The sequence below is a fragment of the Gopherus evgoodei genome, chromosome 7, assembly GCF_007399415.2.
Source record: "Gopherus evgoodei ecotype Sinaloan lineage chromosome 7, rGopEvg1_v1.p, whole genome shotgun sequence".
In the NCBI taxonomy this organism is placed as follows: domain Eukaryota; kingdom Metazoa; phylum Chordata; order Testudines; family Testudinidae; genus Gopherus; species Gopherus evgoodei.
In genome coordinates, this window is record NC_044328.1 from 72,525,567 (window position 1) to 72,547,108 (window position 21,542).

The 21,542-nt window shown below is 47.1% G+C and overlaps 1 protein-coding gene across 2 annotated transcripts in view; it reads right to left on the bottom strand.

Annotated features, from left to right (window-relative positions):
• Window positions 1-21,542, bottom strand: part of TLL2 (tolloid like 2) — a 202,793-nt gene that overhangs the window by 138,666 nt on the left and 42,585 nt on the right. For both annotated transcript variants that reach the window (XM_030570612.1, XM_030570611.1), the window contains exon 2: window positions 10,940-11,050. In XM_030570612.1, the coding sequence (XP_030426472.1) occupies window positions 10,940-11,050 (111 nt within the window). The remainder of the gene's footprint in view (window positions 1-10,939; window positions 11,051-21,542) is intronic.

Sequence of the window (21,542 nt, forward strand, 5' to 3'; positions counted from 1 at the left end):
TACCCTCAAAAATCATTAGATTAGTTTAAAAATCATGAGGGTTTTTTAAAAAAAAAGCAAGTTTGGGGATCTTTTTATGTGTCTTTTGACACCTGATGGCTTCAGGGTACACTTGGCCACATTTTCAAGCTTCTCTCTGCAACCCTGAAGACTGCAAAATTACCTTTTTTAAAATTACAGTTCAGATTTTCATGTAATTACGTGACTGCGGGAACTGGGGCTCCAAGAAAAACACCAAATATCATGAGACTTGCAATAAAATGGCAAGAATTAACACTGCATCACATGATGCTGACCACTGTTTAGTAGTCAATGTTGTTCAGGCCATAGACTTCTTTAGTTCTCAACCCTCTGCCTAGCAGATGACCAGGGCCCTGCAGGTTGGCTTTCTAATAAGGCAGAGTCTGGGTGCAATCTAAGGGTAACTTGTTTTAGTTACACATATATATACCAGTCATGGAACAGAGGTGGTCAAACAGCATGCAGGCAAGCTTCTCCTTCAGAAATCTCATCCCTACACCAATCCCTGGTTCCCAGAAAGTAACTGCCTCAAAAAATGAAGTAATCAGAGAGAAGCTTCCTCCACCCAGGACCTTATACTAACAAAACTAACACAAATGCAGCATGTCTTCCCAAGACAGAACATTTGTCCGCACACTAAAAAAAGAGCTAGAAAACTACCATCTCCCATCTGCTGACACACATCAAACCTTGCCCAAATATATATGGTCAGAGGTGTAATGCACGTTGTTAGAGAAAGCAAAGGCATGACTCAAAAATGTGATGGATGACCTGTCTTACAGACTAACAGCAAGATTTCCAATCTACTACACTAGGGTACCACAGAATCAAGGGTCTTTCAGGTTTAGCTTGTACATAGGGCCTTCACCACACTACAGAGCTGTAGTCCCTTAAATCAACTGAACACATAAAGAGGAGAAAGTCTCCATTCGTTAAAGCATTTTATGCATCAGAGGGGTAGCCGTGTTAGTCTGGATCTGTAAAAGCAGCAAAGAATCCTGTGGCACCTTATAGACTAATAGACGTATTGGAGCATGAGCTTCCGTGGGATGCATCCGATGAAGTGGGTATTCACCCACGAAAGCTCATGCTCCAATATGTCTGTTAGTTTATAAGGTGCCACAGGACTCTTTACTGCTTTTAAAGCATTTTAGTCACTAATTAATTATAATAATTTTCATTACAGTAGCACCTAAGAGGTTCCATTGTGCTAGGAGCTGTACATGCACAGTCCTTATCTTTGCTTCTAACTTGTGTGAAAACTAAAAACTGCCTCCTCTTCTCCAGGATTTTACCCGGGGTTCACACACATTTATTTGTAGTCATGTACGGAAACCAAACAAGCCTAGCTCACATCTTTTTACATTGTTCTTCTGAGTTCTAACTGTCCTATGCACCAAAGTGCAACTACTGGGCTTAATGATCTATATTCTTAGCTCCTGGCCCTGCATTGCACTCGGCACGCACGCACACGCACACACCACTTCCCTCTCTGTGTCTGGGAAGTTGCTGCCTGACAAAAACTCTGTTCTGAGACAACAGTGTGGCAAACCCACCCAAGCACATTAAATGCAAATAAAGAGGCATCATCTTCTGGAATAAGAAGGCAACAGTGCCTCTCTACATAGCATAGTCAAAACTGCACCTGGAACTTTGCCCACTTCTGGACACTTCAGTTCAAGGAAGATGCCAACAAATGCTAGGGGTTCATATAAGGGCAACTAAATGTGATTAAAGAGCTGGAGGAATTTCCTAAAGCAGAGGTCTTCCAGAATTCATCTTATTTACTTAGTATTGCACCAGGAGCTAGCACCCTGCAGCAGGACTGGGATGTACAAATGGCACCAACCTACTCAACAGATATGTTTCCGGTGTGTTTTCACAGTCAGATACACCCACTTTAGACTGAATTAGTTATTACTACTTTTTTATCTCTATGTCCCCTGCAGAGCCAATTCCACTCTAGGAGAAGCAGCTTAGGGTTGCCAGATGTCCAGTTTTTCACCAGAACACCCAGTCAAAAAGGGATCCTGGTGGCTCCGGTCAGCACTGCTGATTGGGCCATTTAAAGTCCAGTCAGCAGTGCAGCATGGCTAAGGCAGGCTCCCTGCCTGCCATGGCTCCACACGGCTCCTAGAAGCAGGGACATGTCTCCTGCTCCCACCCCAAGCACCAGCTCTGCAGCTCCCATTCGCTGGGAGCTGCAGGGGCAGCGCTTGCAGATGAGCCAGCACACAGAGCCACCTGGCTGTACCTCCACGTAGACGCCGGAGTGGGGACATGCCATTGCTTCCAGGAGCTGCTTGAGGAAGTCTGTCCCAGAGCCTGCACCCTGAACTCCTTCCCACATGCCAACCCTCTGCCCCAGCCCTGATCCCCCTCTCACCCACCGAACCCCTCGATCCCAGCCCAGAACATCCTCCTGTGCCCCAGACCCCTCATCCCCAGCCCCACCTCAGAGTCTGTACCCCAGGCCAGAGCCCTCACACACACCCACACCCCAACCCCAGCCTGGAGTCCCCTCACACACCCTAAACCCCTCATTTCTGGTCCCACCCTGGAACCTGCACCCCCACTCCCTGCCACACACCAACCCCTTGCCTCAGCCTGGGGCCCTCTCCCATACTCCAAACCCCTCAGCTCCACCCCCCAGTCTAGAGCCCCCTCCTGCACCCCAAACTCCTCATCCCTGGCCCCACCCCAGCTGAAGCCTTCATACCCTTCCGCATCCCAACCCACTGCCTCAGCCCGGAGCCCCCTCTCACACCCCAAACTCCTCATCCCTGGCCCCACCCCAGCTGAAGCCTTCATACCCTTCCGCATCCCAACCCACTGCCTCAGCCCGGAGCCCCCTCTCACACCCCAAACTCCTCATTTCTGACCCCACCCTGGAGCCCGTAACCCCAGCAGGAGCCCTCATCCCCTTCCACACCCCAACTCACTGAGCCAGCTGGATGAAAATGAGCAAGCGAGTGAGGGTGGGGAAAGCAAGTGACAGAGGGAGGGGGTGATGGAGTGAGCAGGGGGTGGGGCTTCAGAGGAGGGGCGGGGCAGGGGACAGGGTAAGAGTGTTCAGTTTTGTGAGAGTAGAAAGTTGGCAACCCTAAAGGAGCTGGATCCTTGTTGCTTAAACCTTAACAGAAGATGCTACTAAGTTCCAGTCAGTTACACCTGTGAAAATTCACTGAGGGCAATGGGCTTGCACAGGTGACACTGAGGCCTGCAGGACCATTAGTAATAATGCACCTGTAGAAGATACGTACCCAGCAAGTACCCATGAGGTTTCAAAGATGATAGTAAGGTGAAAAAAATATTTTCATCTGTAAATTGATCGGATTTGATTTGCAGTCGCAGACAGAACAAAATACACAACTCCAAAATAGCAATTTACAGTCACACTTCAGAACAGACGCACACAGTGTGAAAAGAGAGAATTGAAGTTGAATAGTAAGAAAAATCTCATATGGTGAAATGCAGCAGACTGGAATAGGAAAGTCACACTACGGGACCCATTTAAGATTTCACCAAACAAAACACTTCGGAACAGATGTTGGAGTGAAGCCTGCAATGGTCTCTATGGATTGGCTATGATATCAGCTAATTAATTGGTGGCTTCCAATCATGATATTCCTATTTCAAGAATGTATCTCATCGCTTTGATACAGAGTTAATCTCCGCTGTTGGCAAATATTCTCAAGGCTCTGTGTTCTAACACATTTAAGCTAGGCTGATAGAAATCAGCATGCAGACACCTAAAAATGTTAGTGACAAAATGCATGGTTAACATATTTAGCTTGAAGCAGGCATCTTGCCTCTGCTGTCCGTCTCAGCCGTGTTTGGAAAGATTGACTTTTACTAATAAATAAAAGAACACAATACTTAGTTTTGTATAGTTTCACATAAACTGTGGGCTCAGACCTACAACTCTTAGGTGAGTAATCCTTACACAGGTAGCTCTGTTGAAACAAACAAGACTATCTGAGTGAGTAAAGGTTGCCAGATAAGGCCCTATATCCCAAAAGGATTTAAGTAATCCAGGGCAGCAGATGGTATATGGTATAAATTACAGGACTGTGCCAAGTCACTGTGTGACTGATTAAGTTAACGGGTTCAGTCATGACAGAGAAATTCAGACAAGAAGAGGGAAGTTCTAAGTAAGTGGAGGAGAGAGTTGGAAGATATAAGATGGCAGCAGCTGCAAAGGAGAATGCTCTTGAACCAAAAGTGGCCAGATTGTGTAAAGCCAATGCTAGATGAATAGAGAAGAGAGACACAGTATTGACAGACCATGGAGGCTGTTCAAACTAAGAGCTGGGAAACACTGAACTGCACTGTATTCTGAGCCATTCACTGCAGTATAAAAATGCTTTCTCCCTAATGGATTTTACCCTCAATATCCTGGAGAAGTAGGGAACCATTATCCTCCTTTTACAGATGCAGTGTTGCCAGCTCTCAGGATTTTACCATAAGCGTGTTTCAGTCAGAACCCCCTGCTGATTCAGTGGCGCACACTCCCACGGCCCTGGGCTGGGGCCTGGTGGAAAAGGAGGGCCTGGGCCCTCGTAGCCGGGCCACCACCACTCGCCTTGTTCTGCATGCTGGCCATCTTCCCCAACTGAGACCACTGGGACACCAGACCTTACTGCCCTCTGGACTGAGGTGAATCTATTGACTTTGGCCACTCGGCCTTATTGCCCTGCTAAGGGGTGCGAATCTATGGACTCTGACCACTAGGTCTTACTGCTCTGCCAACTGGGGCAAATCTGTTGACTTTGGCCATTAGGCCTCATTGCCCTACTGACAAGGGTGAGTATATAGTCTCTGGCTACAGAGGCACAGATGCAGGTTACAAATGCCCCACCCCCACACCCTAAGTGAGATGGGGAAGCAGGTTTGTATAATTTTTGGTGGTGCCCAGAATGGGTCCAAGTCATGCCCCCCCCACATCCCTAAGGGTCTGGGAGGAAGTTTGGGTGTGGGGGGAGTGTTGGGCTCTGGGAGGGCATTTGGGTGTGGGGGTAGGCTCTAGGCTGGGACAGGGGACGAGCTCTGGGAAGGAGTCTGGGTGAGGGGTCTGGGCTGGGGTAGGGGTGCAGGAAGGGGTTCAGGGCTGGGGCTGAAGGCTGGGGTGCAGGGGGTGAGGGCTCTGGCTGGGGGCATGGGCTCTGGGGTGGGGCAGGGCCAGGGACGAGGAGCTTGGGGTGCAGACAGGCTGCCCCGGGGCTAGGGCCAGAGAGCAGGACTTCCCCCCAACCCTCACCCCCACTGCTGCTGCCCCTCACCATAGCCTCACTGGGGGTGGGGGATGGGACTCCTCCTTGCCCAGCATGGGGCTGAAGCAGGGACTGTGGGCGGGAGAGTGCAGGGTGTCACTACACACACCCAAGTCCCAGCTGCTCAGGTCCAGGAACCCACCTCCACCTCCCCTGTGGTGGGTGGGTGCTGGAGTGGGAGTGGAGCTGGGGGAAAAAGTGGGCATGTGGCACACTCAGGGGAGGAGGCAGAGGCGAGCTGGGCAGGGGGCTGCCGGTGGGTGCTGAGCAGCCACCAATTTTTCCCTGTGGATGCTCCAGCCTGAGAGCACCCACGGAGTCGACACCTATGGGTAGGATCACAGGGTCAGACACTCAAGGAAGCCCCAGTAGCTGCTCAGGTGAGTGAGATCCAGAGATCTCTTCCTGCATCTCCTCCCTGTGGGTGCCGGGGGAGGAGAGGGCTGCCAATCATGTGTGCACCTCCTCCCCTCCTCCAGTGCAGCAGCAGCCAGCTGCCTCAGCCTGCTCTTGTGCTGCAGCAACCACCCGCTTTTAATCAGACAGGTTCTCTCCAGGGCTGGAGGAGGCGCAGGAGGAGCAGGGGGCGGCAGGCAGGGGCCGGGGGAGAGACCCAGCTCCAAACATTGGCAGAGCTGGATGGGCCCCCGGCTAAGGTGACCAGAGGGCAAATGTGAAAAATCGGGACGGGGGTGGAGGGTAATAGGTGCCTACATAAGAAAAAGCTCCCCAAAATCAGGACTGTCCCTATAAAAATCGGAACATCTGGTCACCCTACCCCCAGCCCTGAATATTGCTGGAGCCCAGGCACCACAGGCCCATGAAACTCGCTGCCCCTGAAGGGAGATGGGGTGTACTCGCCCCGCACTGGAGGGGGGTTTTCCAACCCTGTCACAACATCTCATGATTTTTTAAGACAGTCTCATCATTTTTGGAGTTGTGGCTCATGCGGGGGGCCAGCAATGCTACAGATGGGGAATTCAGGCACAGGACAGGTTATGTGACTTGCTTATGGTTGTGCAGGAAGCCTGTGGCTGAGTCCAGGTGGCCGGAGGGGTCAGTCTAGTGCCACATGCACTAGGCCAGTGGTTCTCAACCATTGTGGGCCATCTATACCGGTCAGTGTGTTATATGGGCTGCATCCACACAATAGATATATTACCGGCATGGCAACTAAAGATGTCACTTGGGCCATAGCTGTGTGCTGATTGGGCTGCAAGCAGCCTATGGCCTGAGAATCACTGCACTAGCCCACCCTTCCCTCCCCCCCCCCCCCCCCCCCAATGGAGCAGTGGTTCCCAAACTTTAACAACCTGTGAACACCTTTCACTAAACTGTCAAGTCTCGCGAACCCTCTCCTAAAAATGAATATTGCCAGGGATTTTCTCCTTTACCAGAGTATAAATTATAAAAGCAGTGATCTTGGAAATATAACATTTGTTTTTATGACATGCTTATTACACACTATTTATTGACTATTATTTATCAGTACAGTATTTTTATTACATTACGAAAACGGCAACGCTCTTCCAAGATCTCACTTTCATAGCTTGTATCACTTTGATTAAGCCTGTTATAAGACAAGGCTTCTATGTTTCATCAAGGAGTATCATGTGAAACCAGCACAAAAGTATTTAAGAAGCCAACTCAAAGAGTTCCTCCTACACAGCATTCAGGTCTTGAGCAGTCCATGCAAACAACGCACGTTACAACAAAGCTTAAACTTGTTCTTTATAATAATTTTAAAAAACAATACTAGCTGCCTATTTAATTTTAAAAACAGCAAAAAATATCCACCTCCCTTTCCATTTTTTTTAATAAGGAATCGGAGTTTAAATCTCCTCAGTGAGACAGATAGGCTTGCTTTGATCTGCTTAGCTCTTGGAAGTCCAGGGGCTGCTGGCCCCATGGTGCCCGGAGTTCCTAGGGACAACCATTAGGGAATTTTTCCCCAAGACCCCCTGTAACGTTTTGTGAACCCCCAGGGGTTCATGAACCCCAGTTTGGGAACCACTGCGGCAGACAGTGACATGGCTGTGACTCTTCATACACACAAGACAGGCAGCAGCATTCTGTTCTGGAGTCTGAAGGGCTGGGGTTGGTAAATCTGATAGATATTATTAAATAAATTACCAAAATAATTGAAACTGGCATGATTATATAGGGTTATTTTGGGAATGGCAAATCTTCAAGAGTGGTGGACACAGGCTGGCTTGCAGTCCATATCAGGCAGAGCTGATACATGACTGTTATGAGAGTTGATCGCATTTTAATTAAAGAGCTACTCCACTATTGATAGGAACTTGGAAACTGTAGTCCTCACCAAAAATCTAACAGCTGGGCAGAGGTAAATTAAACATGCCCAACAATCACCAATTGTACATCCCCCCCCCCCCACCAAAAAACATCTTCTGGGAGAAGAAAATCCAGGGAAAGCAGAATGCAGGGCCTGGTAGTTTGTTCAGGGCTGCAGCTCCCTGATATGAAGAGTCTGGGTGTCTGTATATACGTATTAAGTACTTCCTCCTCTAGACAACTAATCCGATTAGCAGCTTTAGGAAACTTGGAAATGTTATAATTCAAGAGGTCCCATTCATAAAATGTCTTGGGCTGTTTCTGCACAGAGGTTGCATTCTTCCCACTAGATAAAAAAATGCCCAGAACAGGACTCTCCCCCAATAGAGTCCCCCTCACTGGCTTGCTGTCATTCACCCTCCTCAAGCGGACCATCCTCTTTCAATTCCCACAAGGGAGGAACAAGCCCAAAATACAAAGAATCAGCCCCTTCACCCACTGTAAAGAACCCACAGCACGTCAGATTTGTAACACTCTAGGGTGGATACAGACAGGCTTCTACGTGCTCAGCACAGGAGCAAAATAAAATAAGCCCACTAGAAAACTCACAAGATTTACTAATCTGCAGTAATGGAGATGCAGAGATTAATGAATGTTGAGCTGGGTAGGGCCAATGGAGTAATGTCACACTCCCCATTGGCCAATCCTGGAGTGCTCTGTCATGCGTTGACCCTGCCTCTTGTAATAAACAAACAGGACACAGCAGTGCTGGTATAAGACTGGTCTTTATTATCAGGCCCCAGTCACTTGACATGAGTTGAAAGTCACAACAGACCAGTACTCCTGCCACATGACAGACGACGGTTACAGAAGGTCAACATCCCTGTCACCTGGCCAGGATCAGCATCCACTCGCTGCAGTGACTATTGTCACATTCCCCCCCCCCTTTTTTTTTAATATCAAATGCAAACAGCACAGTATCAATAGAAAAGCCCACAACCAGACACTAGCACAGCCAATTGCCACATGTGCTTTGTTCCTCTAATACCCTAGCAGCATCTGGCCCAAGCAGCTTAAAAAGGGGGTTGTGGAGAACAGAGCCCTCACCGTTTCCTCCAAAATCTATTTGCCATCTGCCCAGGTTCCCCACTTACAATGGTTTGCTTTGCAGGCAAACCCCCAGTCATGCCTCACAGCAGGAATGCTCTTCTACCAATCAGTAACCTCAGGTTAACATGTTGAGTAATAAGGAGAACAAGGAAAGGGACATTGACAAGATGGATACTATGCTGCAGTACTAAGTGCCCACCTAACAATCTAACTAGGTGTGTTGGTGGCAGAAGTGGGGGGGGGAGTAGAGGAGAGGCATGTTCTGCCTCCACCACTCAGTGCAACTGGGCTTTCGGGGGGGGGGGAGGGGGGGGGAAATAGGTGTGAGTGGGCTGTAGAGGGCACAGCTTGGCTCTGGGGATAGGGGCTGTGAGTGTCTGGGCTGGGGGGGGCCATGGCTGGGCTCTGGGGGGGGAGGGGAGTGTCTGCCCCTCTCCCCAGATGGGATCTGGGGGTAGAAGGGAGTGTCTGTCCCAGCCCCAGCTGGGCTCGGGGGACTGGAGGGGGCAGAGAAGGAGGACCTGGGTTGTTGTAGGGGTTTCTTTAACTCTGTACTCCTGGGGGAATTTGTGTGTGTGTCTGTGTCATCACAGACATACTCGCTGACAGGTATTTTTAAATAAATTTACCAAAATAATTGAAACTGGCATAATTATATAGGGTTATTTTGACAAATAAAATTTGCAGAATTTTTAAATATTATGTGCAGAATTTTTAATTTTTTGGTGCAGAATTTCCCCAGGAGTGACCTCTCTCTTGTAATGGCACGGAGCTCCCCACAAGCAGTAAGGACTGAAAACAGCCAGGCTCATGCTGGAGTGCCAAGGTGCCCCCATTGTAGAAAAGCAGACATTTGGAGACTACAGCGATAAGGGCCACACAAGGAGAGAGATGGATCTGGAACTAATCATCAGCTGTATGAGATGGTCCAACTTCAACCTTCCTGCAGGGTTCGCTGGGGGAATTGCTGCATTGAGACATGCACACAGGAGAAATGGCACATTAAAAATGTGGAGGGGGCAGCATCGTCAGGAGAAAGGGATGTGAGGAAAGCAGGGATGTGCATGGGCCTGATAAGGAGAAGAATTGTGTTTACGAGACTTGGGTATAGGAATTGGGGAACCCTTTCCCCAAGTCTCTGAGCTCAAGGATTTCTCCCACATGCCTTTGGGGAACCTTCTGAGCACAGATGCCCAGGCCAGCATGCAGCCACAGAACCTGTAAAGAGCAATGAGAGTTGGGGTCAAGTCACCTACCAATGAGAATTCTTGACATAAGTCCCACCTCGTGCCACTCACTTATTCCAGCCAGCAGTATCGTGACACACACATTAGCTGTAGAGCAAAAGTGATGACTGGTTGAGCTAATTCTGACCCACGTAAGCTATTCAAGTTGGCCCCATCTGTTGTCTTATATAAAATCATAGTATAAGCCGCGACCACTCAGTGTGGCAACCTTTCCCCCTTTAGTGCTGGCTAGGCTGCCTAACGGTTACAAGCTGCTACAAAGTTAGCTAAGTATCAGAGGGGTAGCCTGTTAGTCTGGATCTGTAAAAGCAACAAAGAGTCCTGTGGCACCTTATAGACTAAAGTTAGTAAGTGAGCAAAGATTTTTAGCTCAGGCGGTGGAGGCTCATGTATTAGGATCCAGAGGTCCCAGGTTCAATCCCCGTTGCTGACAACCCACCCACGAGCACTGGCGTTAAACAACAACAATTGTTAACTGAACTGAATTACAACCAAACTTCAAGGGTAGCCTCTGCACATAAGACTACAATGATTTAATTATACGGAAAGTGTGAAGAAGCTACATTATTCCACTAAGATTATTGAGGACAAAAACTTGTCTGTGAGGGCTAAATCTCAAATGATCCATTTTTATAAATGACTGAGTTCAAACTAATTAACAGATTACTTGTAAGTGTTGCGGAACATTCATTCTGTACTCTACGAGTAAGGGCTGTCCATTTGGGGAGGATATTCTAGCTTTCATACATGAGAAAGAGGCTGAATCTCAGTTTAAGTGCAAAAGCTAAGCTCAGTCTTGACCAAGCTTTCATAATGGTGCGGAATCCAATCCTCCTCTGATTGGAATAAGCCGCAAGACTGCCCATGCATTTCAATGGCTGCGGGATCACACCAATCCCTAGCAAATGAGAGTGAGGGGCTGCTTCTTCAGATCTACTCTTGCAATAAAGCCTTTTTAAATAAGGCATTGTCTCTCATATGCTCTGCACATACCTGTAGTGTGTCTTGTATTCTCATCCAAATGCTTTGTTAAATCAATAGTTCTGTCTATCTGAAACAGCTTCAAGTCCTCTTCATCTAAAGCAATATCTCCCCAGAAGGCAGCTGGAGACAAAGGCAAAATAAATTACAGTTAGTTCAGCTCTGTTTTGGAAGGCAAGTGTCAGTTCTATAAAGGATTGTATATGATCCACATTGCAACCAGAATTACCCCTGCGGACTGAAAGATGGCAGGGACTGGGAAAAGGTCATAAATGACACTAGCTTTTCAAATGGGGCTGGAACCGTCAGACTAATAGAGGCCAGATACAATGTTTAAATTAAGCCACTTTTGCTGAATAACCAGAATGGAGTCAAAGGAACTGAATAGCTAGGATTCCTCATGCCCTCCTTTGTTTTATTGCTGGCTCCAAACCAGGGGCTTAAGTGGTACAATTCGCCCTTTATCCACATCTCACTCTACAACTGGGGTAATTAACCAGCATTTCCCCCAGCTAAAAAGGGAAAATGTCAGCCAGTTCGCAGCTTAAATTTAGATTTGAACTGTGTGTTAACAACTTGCACCAGATACTGCAAAGTGACGCTGTAGTGGGAGTTCTGTAATTGGATCCGGCTTGCAATTTCTAGAGAGTTTTAATTTTGTTAAAAGCCTGGAGTTTAAGACAGGTGCCATAAAAATAATAAAACAGGACAGATCCCTCAACGTTTGTGACATGGAGAAATAAATCCTACGAAATCCTTTCCATGGAAAAAAATGACAGCCAGATTAGGATCAAGATGACTTTGTGGTGTACAGTTACCGTTTTCGGAACATCAACGAAAGAAACACACAGAAGAGGTTGATCAAACATAAACAGCTTTTTTAAAGAGAATATAGGTTTTGAATAAGATTTGTTAGTAGTTGCATGGAAGTTTGTGTATGTTAATGATAAAACAAAAGGTTAAATAAGAAAATGAAGCAAATTCGTCCTGGCTGTAATTCCACTAAAGTCAAGAAGTTATACAAGGGGTGAACTTGACTTACTGTTACTATAAATGCTTGATTCTCCCCCCACCACCACCATTACTACCACCACCACTACCATTGTCAATTTAATGCAAGTGTTTGCATCATTGAAAAAGGTTCCCTGCAGCATGGGAAACACAAACAACCAAACTCTGCTAGTGCCCAGAGAACATCATTCTTAACTGACCACTCCAGCTTTGCTGACAAGACCACATGAAATGCAAAAAGGACCCAAACATTAGAATGAGTGAAAGATGCACAGCAAAAAAATTTCATTTTTTAAATATAAGGTGTTAACTTGGGTAAGGGATTTCCCCCCAGCTACAGTGTTTATATTTTAAATCTCCCTTTAAAATGTAAGGGGGAGGGGGAAAAGCCACACAGCTGAAAATAAAGAATTCCCTGAGCCAACAGAATGGCCAAGGAACAAGAGGACAGAAATCATGCAACAGGGCACAGAAATGTGTGACTGATTCTACTTGATTAACAAACAGTAGCGGTTCCCATCTATATAGCCTCTTCCATCCCCAAACCCTTAAACTTGCACACGGCTACTTCTGGGGGCAGAGGGCAGCAACCAAACTGCTCAGTGTCACGGAGTGTGCGGGAGTCAGGGCCCTGCACCCCGCACTTCCTGTGATTCATCGTGACTCTCAGCCAGCCAGTAAAACAGAAGGTTTATTAGACAACAGGAAAACAGTCCCAAGCAGGGCTTGTAGGTATAACCAGGACCCTTTAGCCAGGTCCCTCTGGGGGGCAAGGGTCTTAGACCTCAGACTTGGGGTTCCCTGCCTCTTATCAGCCAGCCCAAAACTGAAACCAAAAACCACTCCAGCAGTCTCTCTCCCCCTCTCCCTTTGTCCTTTTTCTCGGGGAAAGGTATTAACTCGCCCCACCCCCCCTTCCTGGCTCAGGTTACAGGCTCAGGTACCGTCCTTCACCTAAAGTCGCCCCCAGCTCTCCCATCCCCCACGCAGACAGTTCCAGTAAAAATAGACAGCATTCCCAGGTCAATCCACCCCGCTCCCTATTTTGTCATCTCTCCCCACCTTTGAAACTGAACTCAGGAGGGTCACTCTAACCAGTGACCTGGAAAAGTTCAAGGCCCCCTCTCTGGGACAAAGCATCCACTACCATGTTGGCACTTCCTTTTACATGGACCACATCCATATCATAATCCTGGCAGGAGCAGGCTCCACCTCAGGAGCTTGGCATTGACTCCTTTCATCTGGTGTAGCCAGGTCAGGGGAGAGTGGTCCATGTACACAGTGAAGTATCGCCAAACAGATATGGCTCTAGTTTCTTAAGGGCCCATACCATGGCCAGGCATTCCTTCTCAATAGCTGTGTAGTTTTGCTCCTAGGGTAGCAACTTTTTCCTCAGGTACAAAATGGGGTGTCTCTCCCCTTTTTCATCCTCCTGCATTAATAGCGCCCCCAGTCCCTTGTCTGAGGTGTCAGCGAACACCATAAAGGGCTTGTCAAAGTCTGGGTTTGCCAGAACTGGGCCACTGACCAGAGCCTCCTTCAGTGCCGGGAGAGCCCCCTGGCACTCCTCGATCCAGACCACCTTGTCTGGCTTCCCCTTCTTGCACAGCCCAGTGATGGGGACAGCTATGGTGCTAAAGTGTGGCACAAACCTTTGATAGTACCCCACCATCCCACTAAAGGCTTGGACCTGCTTTTTGGTTTGTGGAGCAGGCCAGTCTCTGATCACCTCTACTTTGGCTGGTTCCGGCTTTAGGCGGCCACTTCTCACCCGATGGCCCAGGTAAGATATTTCAGCCATCCCCACCTTGCACTTCTCAGCTTTTACGGTCAACCCAGCCTCCTGGAGTCGGTCCAGCACTCATTTAACCTGGGACACGTGGTCCTCCCAGGTCTGGCTAAAGACTCAGATGTCGTCAATATATGCCACAGCAGAACTCTCCATCCACCTCAGTAGCTGATCCACCAGGCGCTGGAAGGCGTGGCACTCCCTTGAGGCCGAAAGACAGGGTCAGGAACTCCTAGAGCCCAAGAGGGGTGATGAAGGCTGATAGCCTGGCATCTGCATCCAGTAGCACTTGCAAGTAGCCCTTTGCAAGATCCATGGTGGTAAGGTATCGAGTACCTCCCAACTTGTCTAGGAGCTCATCAGGCCTGGGCATGGGGTAGGCATCGGATACAGTGATGGCATTAAACTTCTGATAATCCACACAGAACCTGATAGACCCGTCCTTTTTGAGGACCAGCACCACTGGCAAGGCCCAAGGGCTGGAAGACAGCTGGATCACCCCCAAAGCCAGCATCTCCCTGACCTCTCGTTCCAGGTCAGGAGCAGTTTTTCCTGTGACGCAGAAGGGGGAGCATCTTATAGGAGGATGCGATCGGGTCTCCACCCAGTGGACAGTCAAATTAGTGCATCCAGGCTGGTTGGAAAACAGCTGTCGGTACAGATGCAGCACCCTTCTGATCTCAGCTTGCTGGGCAGGGGTCAGACGATTAGAGAGGGGAATTGTTTCCAGGGTGGGGACCAGACCTTGTCCCAGGGAATAGATCTACTAAAGGGTCATCTCCCTGCACCTCCCAATGTCCACACATGGCCAACACCACATTCCACCTCATCATAATATGGCTTCATCATATTGACATGGTACACGTGGCAGTGATGTGCTTGGTTAGACAACTCTGCCACAAAGTTTACCTTATTTAGCTGCTTGACAACCTTGAAAGGACCTTCCCAGGCAGCCTGTAATTTGTTTTTCCTCATGAGGATAAGAACCATCACCTAATCCCCGGTGGCGTAGGCACGGGCCCGTGCCATGAGGTCATACCAGACTTTCTGCTTCCTCTGGGCTCTGGCCAGATTCTCCCTAGCCAGGCCCATAAGCTCAGTCAGTCTTTCTCCAAAGGTCAGGACATATTCCACCATCGACTCTCCATTGGGGTGGCCTTCCCCTCCCATTCATCTCTCATCAGGTCTAGGGGCCACCTTACCCACCTGCTGTAAAACAGTTCGAAAGGTGAAAACCCAGTAGACTCTTGGGGTACTTCCCTGTACACAAACAGCAGGTGAGGTAAGTACTTGTTCCAGTCCCTGCGGGTGCTAGTTCATAAAGGTTTTCAGCATCATCTTTAGTGTTCCGTTGAACCTCTCCACCAGCCCGTTGGACTGGGGGTGATACGCTGAGGCCCAGGTGTGCCGGACCCTGCATTTCTCCCACAAGCACCGGAGCAGGGCCGACACGAAGTTGGACCCTTGGTCACTCAAGACTTCCTTGGGGAACCCCACTCGGCTGAAAAGGTCAGCAGCGCATCCGCCACAGTGTCTGCTTCAATGGAAGCTAAGGGCACTGCCTCGGGGTAGCAGGTGGTAAAATCAACCACCACCAAAATGTAGTTCTTCCACGACAGGGTCGTCTTACTGAGAGGTCCCATTATGTCCATAGCCACCTTCTGGAAAGGCTCCTCTATGATGGGCAAAGGTCTCAAAGCTGCTTTCCCCTTGTCCCATGCCTTCCCTACATTCATTCCTCACCTGCATAATGGCGCCAATAATTCGGTCTTACCTGTTTACACTGTAAGCGCCTCCCGATAAAGACCATCAGGATCTATGTTTGTATAGCGCCTTCCACAGCGGAACAGCCTCAATCTCAGCTGGGATCTCTACCCAGCACAAATGAAGAAAGCAAGATATCTAGCTTTTGCAACGTGTGTCTTAGATACTGTACTAGCAGAAGCTGTGATTCATATAAATTGTTCATCTTTTTCAGAGTGTCACTAAATCATGTGGAACAGTCCAATATCCTCGTTAGAGAGAGTTCCACAGGGGAGTTCTTATGCCACAAAAAAAGACATTCCTTGTGCTCCATGTCTCCTCTCCTTAGCCAGTCCTTAGTATTTGTTTCAATTTACTCTGCTGCTCTACTTCAAAACCTTAAACAATTTTCTTTGATCTACTTGAGATTTCCTTTCAATTAGAGCAAGCACCCTCCTTCTTTGTTTATATGAGCTCTAGGGGAGCCTAGTCCATGCCACTCTTTATTTTAATATCTCCCCCCTTACACGGGCACTTTTCATCCATATAGCTCCAAGGACACAAGTAACATCCCCATTTTACAGATGGGGACACTGAGGCTAAGGTCTTGCCCAAAGTCACATAGCAGGGTTAGTGCTAAGAACAGAACCTAGGACCTCTGACTCCCAATCCCTATTCACTGAACCACAATTTTATTCACGTCTACTCTACTTCCTTCCTCTTTTCCAACCAAACAACCCTATCTTCCTCCCCAATTTCACGAAACATGAATGGCCCCTAATGGCTTCAATTATTTTCATCGTCTCTTTCTCAAGAACTTTCCTATTTCTGCTGTGTCTTCTTTTGTCTCTTAGAGGAGGCAAATCAGCACCAATCATGAGATTCAAGACAAAGCCGGGCCATGGATTTACATAACAACACCGTCGCATTTTCCATGTTATTCCATATCCCCACGCAGAAGTTCCTCCAGCCCCAGTGAAGTAATTTGTTTTTGCTCTGAAGTCAGACATGATTCTGAAAGATGGCCTGTGACAAAAGCAGAATTGCTCCAACTTTTATTTCCAGCCACCGGCGGTCCCAGAGTGCCGTGGGGGAAGCCAATATCCATCACAGTTCAGCAGTGGCTGAGTAGCTTTCCTTACTGGGGGTCCCAAATGGAAACACTGTGCTACAACTTCTCCTCTGCTGTCAGCGGTTATCTCCTCACATTATTCAGCCTGAATGATGCTCAATTCCCATATGTAACCCAGCAGTTATCACCCACCAAAGAGCTCTTCTGTTTGTTCAAGCATTTGCAGGGAGCTGTCTCCGAGTGCAGGCCAGGTCCTTTTATCTAAGAGGTTTAAACAAGTTCCAAACCTGTCAGCACATGAGTTGTATGAAGCATCTCAAAAGCATCGAAAAATTCTTGCTTTAACTTTAATAAGAAGATTTCCCAAGAAATTCAGACTAAACAGCAGACTAAAAGAAGCTTATAAACCCACATCTTTCAAACTGACTTTTTGCCAAGAGCAGGCTCAAAATAACACACAGGTACAGGCTACAACATTAATTGCAACAATGGATTAGCTTTTGTTAAAAAAAAAAAAGGCAACTTCTAACCTGCAGTCAATTCATGTGGGCTCCAGTTTAACCCAGATGACATGAGATAGCTAAGCTTTTACTTCCCAGCTTTTCGAGCAGTTTCCTTTTTGGTAGAGGTCTCGGTTTGAAACTGTTCTACACATTTATTCATATCTTCATTCTGTGCAGCACTCAATAGCAGTATCACACCTGGCATAGGCTGCAGAGATGCTGCACTGACAGAAGATGAAAATAAATCCTCCTAGTCGGGGAAAAGCGAGCTGTTTCCCCATAAATTTCACTCACAAGCAGTGATGCCATGCGAGTTCCTTAACATCCCATACTTTACCCACAGTAACATGCATGGCTCTTAACCAGTTTCAGCTGCAAGCTACATCATTAGAACAAGCAGCTTTTCTAGCTTGTCATTCCACTTCCTCTGCCCCTGTGATCAGTTAACAGAACATACCTCTCTAGCCCTTTCTGTTTCTCCTGTTGGTCTTTTCTACTGCAACTGTTTTGAGTGAGAAAGTTTGCTTTTTAAGTAGTGCAGGTTGGAATTTTTATGAATTTTCCTCAACAAATTTTCAACAGCTATTTTTTCCTCTTTTTTTGTGAAGAATCGTGCCTTTTTTTAAAAAAAAATTTCAATTTTGTTTCCGAACCATTAACAGAATTGTTCATTTACCTAGATGCAGGTTTTGGGTAGAGGAAACATTTTGATAAAGTCTGAAAGTTTCCAAAAAAGCGAAAAAAACCACCAAAAACAATTGGAAAAAAGAAAAAAACAGGTCAGATTCAGACACTTCACAATAAATATAGCTTCATAGTTACAGCGTTTTTTGCAAAGCAGAAGTGTTTGCGCAACTATCTTGGAATCTCTTTAAAGACTATGGCTACACAACAACTTAAGTGGACATAAGTTATGTCACTCAGAAGTGTGAATTAGCCACCTCCAAGCGATATAACAACCTAAGCGCCACTGGGGACAGCGCTTTACTGGCAGGAGAGCATCTCCCTCCCTCCCACATAGCTACCGCCACTCCTGGGGGCTGGAGTATTAAGCCAACAGAAGAGGTCTCTCCTGTCAGCTTAGAGCAGCTACACTAGAGAGCTTACAGCAGAGCAGCTGCACCACTATAGGCTCTCTAGTGTAGTTGTCGCCTCAGATTTCCTTCCTGCAGTTTACAGAAGTTTCAGTCATTCAATCAGGGAGCAAACACACTAAATGTCACTCAAGCAACCAGTCACACACGCTACGAGCCACATAGGCAGACAACATGTGGAGTGCTTGCTTTGCGAACAACCCCATGAGCTCATACAGGTTCAAAGTAACAAACTGATGAAGATCAAAGTCTTTTCCCACATAATTCATGAACTGAAAGAAAGCACTAAATCCGCCAAGCAAATCATTCACTACAACTATTTCACCTAGCTCTTGCCTTGTCGATGTATTTCAGCAACACACAGAAGCCCCAACTGAGACTGGGGCTTTATTAATTTGTATTACAGAAGTGCCTGTAACCCCAGTTGACATCAGGGCTCTATTGCACTAGCATTGTCTCAACACATAGTAGGAGACAGTTCCTGCCTCAAGAAATTACAATCTCAATAGACAAGACTGAGTTAGAGAGGGCACCAGAGGCACAGGGAAATGAAAAGATTGCCAGTTCCTCTGTTCCAGAAAAGATCAGGAATAGAACCCAGGTCTCAAATGCCAGGGCAATGCTGTGTGCACCAGAGCATGCTGCCTCTTGAGAGTTTCAGCATCTCACAGCTGAAGCATGTTCCTCATTCAAAACATTGCGGCTTAGCGAATAGAGCACTGGAGTGAGACTCAAGATATGGTCTGTGTTACACAGGAGGTCAGATAAGGTGATCGCAATGGCCTCTTGCGGCTTTGGAATCTATTCCTGGCTCTGCCACTGAACTGCTGTGTGACCTTGGGCATATCAGTGTCCCCATCTGTAACATGGGGATAACAATACATAAGCGCTTTGAGACCTAGTGACAAAAGCGCCATAAAAACTAGGTGGTTATTATTGATATACATTCCAATGCCATTTCTTTGGCAGAAACAGGTCATTCCTCTCTAAAGGAGATAATGAGAGCAGGATTTAATTGCAGTGAATTTTTCAGCATTAATTTCCCCCAATACACACAGATTTATATTGTGCACCTGTCAATTAAAAGTCAGTCATGCGCACCGCCAATACAACCCCCACTCCCCCAAACTTCAAATACATGGCAAAAAAACAAAGACACACTTTGAACTCATCTCACATTCCTAGAGGTGGTGGCCCCCAGAGCAGAACAGTGCAAGCAAAGATTGCCGTGCCACTGCCTACACTACCCCTGCTGTGTTTGTTACAAGGGTTTATATAAAAAATGACCCTGCATATGAGGGTGTCTGTACATGGTCAATATAAAGAGTGCCATCGACTGGCACATAATATAACATTGTTATAACAATCAAGTTAGTGCGGTGCCCAGCAATGGGCTTCCCCATTACACAGCTCTTAATACTATGTACATGTAGAGAACATACATTTTCAGGGCTGTCTCTATCTTTCACTAGGGCTAATCCTCTTGCATTTTTAAAAATAAATCAGCAACTAAGACAGCCATTTGCCAAGGGCTTCCATGTGTCACGAGTGTGTTGGTCACTCACTGAACCAAAGCACCCAGCTGAAAAATTCCCCTGGTTAAAAAAACCAAAAAGCACTCTTCAATATAAAGCAATCACTGTGCAGGCAGGAAGAATGAAGCCCAACAATAAGTCAGCAAACGACCCAAGAAACCTGGTGAAAAAGGAGGACACCAAATGAGTACTTTGGAGCCAACAGGCCAGGCCCTGAGCTTCCTCAACTCCCTCTGAGATGACTGGATGTGGTGGGGGCACAGCACGGCTGTTCAGCATTCAAGCATAGAGAGAGGGAGCAAAGAGAATGCTACATTCAGGCATTATTCCTTTCCCACATAGACTGTGCTCTCTCATCATGCACTTCCGAATGTGTAGATCTCTAAATTCTTATACATAATCCTACTACAACGCCCCCTACTGGGAAGCTGTTTATATTATCCCCACAGGATCAGGCAGGAATTAGCATTCATTCAGTTGGCACTCGATAAAACACTTTTGTGAAAGATGACAATGCGTTAATGAACGAGCCTCTCACGCCTGGGTTCGTCCAATGCTGCAATGAGACATCTGAGGATATACAATGACCCACTTTAAGAAACAATACATGCTCTCCCCTGGCTGAATGCTGTGTTATTTTAGCTGAGAACAGCGCTATTCAGTAGCATGGATTATATTGTCTGCCATCATTAGGTTAGCAAAATAAAGATCCAGGCCTTTTTAATATTCAGAACTTTCCTGCTGCTTGCTGCCTCTTAATCTTTACAGACATGAAAAGGAAGGAGGATTCTTATGTATCGCCGTGACTCCAGTTCAGCCAACAACATAATCCATTCCAGTGTGTGGTGAGCAAATCTAGAAGGGTTTAGAGAGTGCAGAGAGCCCATATTGTACTCAGGAAAGCAGCTCCCCCTATGGACTCCAATGACTGAATACCCGCACTGTGGCTTCTTTGTCAGTATGTCCACACCTTGACAGCTCAAAGTTCAGGGCTTATCTTCAAACAATTAGACAGTGGCAACCTAGGGTGTGAATTCAGCCCACACTAGCTTGTTGTGTTGTAACCGTCCATGAGCACCCTGCTGATTTGTGTCTGCTAACAGTTCGTTAAAGCCCCTTGAGCTAGGACTAGATCAAGGTGCTCTAACGAACAGTCAATGAGCGTCAGACAAGTACACATGGACTTCTAATCCACAACAGGCTATTGCAGGCTAGATTCACACCCAGCTTGCAGTGGTCTGATTGTGCAGACAAGCCCTAAGTGAAGTGGGATGGCTCAATGGTTTAAGCATCCGGTTTAGAATACTGAATGTCCAATAATCACAGGCTCAGATCGCAACTGGGTTAACTCACTGTTTCATTCTTCCGAGTGTATGCAACTTACTTACTTTTCAGAACCAAGGACTCCTCTGTCCTGGGTGAGCATTCAACGCTCAGTGGTGTCTTTCGTAAGAGCAAGGATTTTGACCTGGCCTCCTTGGCCAAAACATCCTTTCCCCTTCACTGTCGGACAGTGTGCTGATTGCCAGCCTCCATCAAACCAGCAGTGCATGCAGGGAGTTTTAAAGGACTTTGGGATGAAAGTACCATCGACATCCCAAAGTGTATATTTAAATTGATCCCTCCCTACTGCTATCTTCATGGCATATCCTAAGTCAACAGTTTACGCTGATTTGGAAAGCTCGGCATCTTATGGATGAAAGGTAAAACCCAGGCCCTGGATCAAACTGAAAATGTCTCCATCCCTCCATACATGCACATCTCTCCATGTGCGACCCCTTAGCATTCAGGGAAGCAGTTTGCATTTAAAGGATTATAGAAAATGAAGCTGTGTTTGATTGCATTGACTTAATGGGTCCACAGGTGAC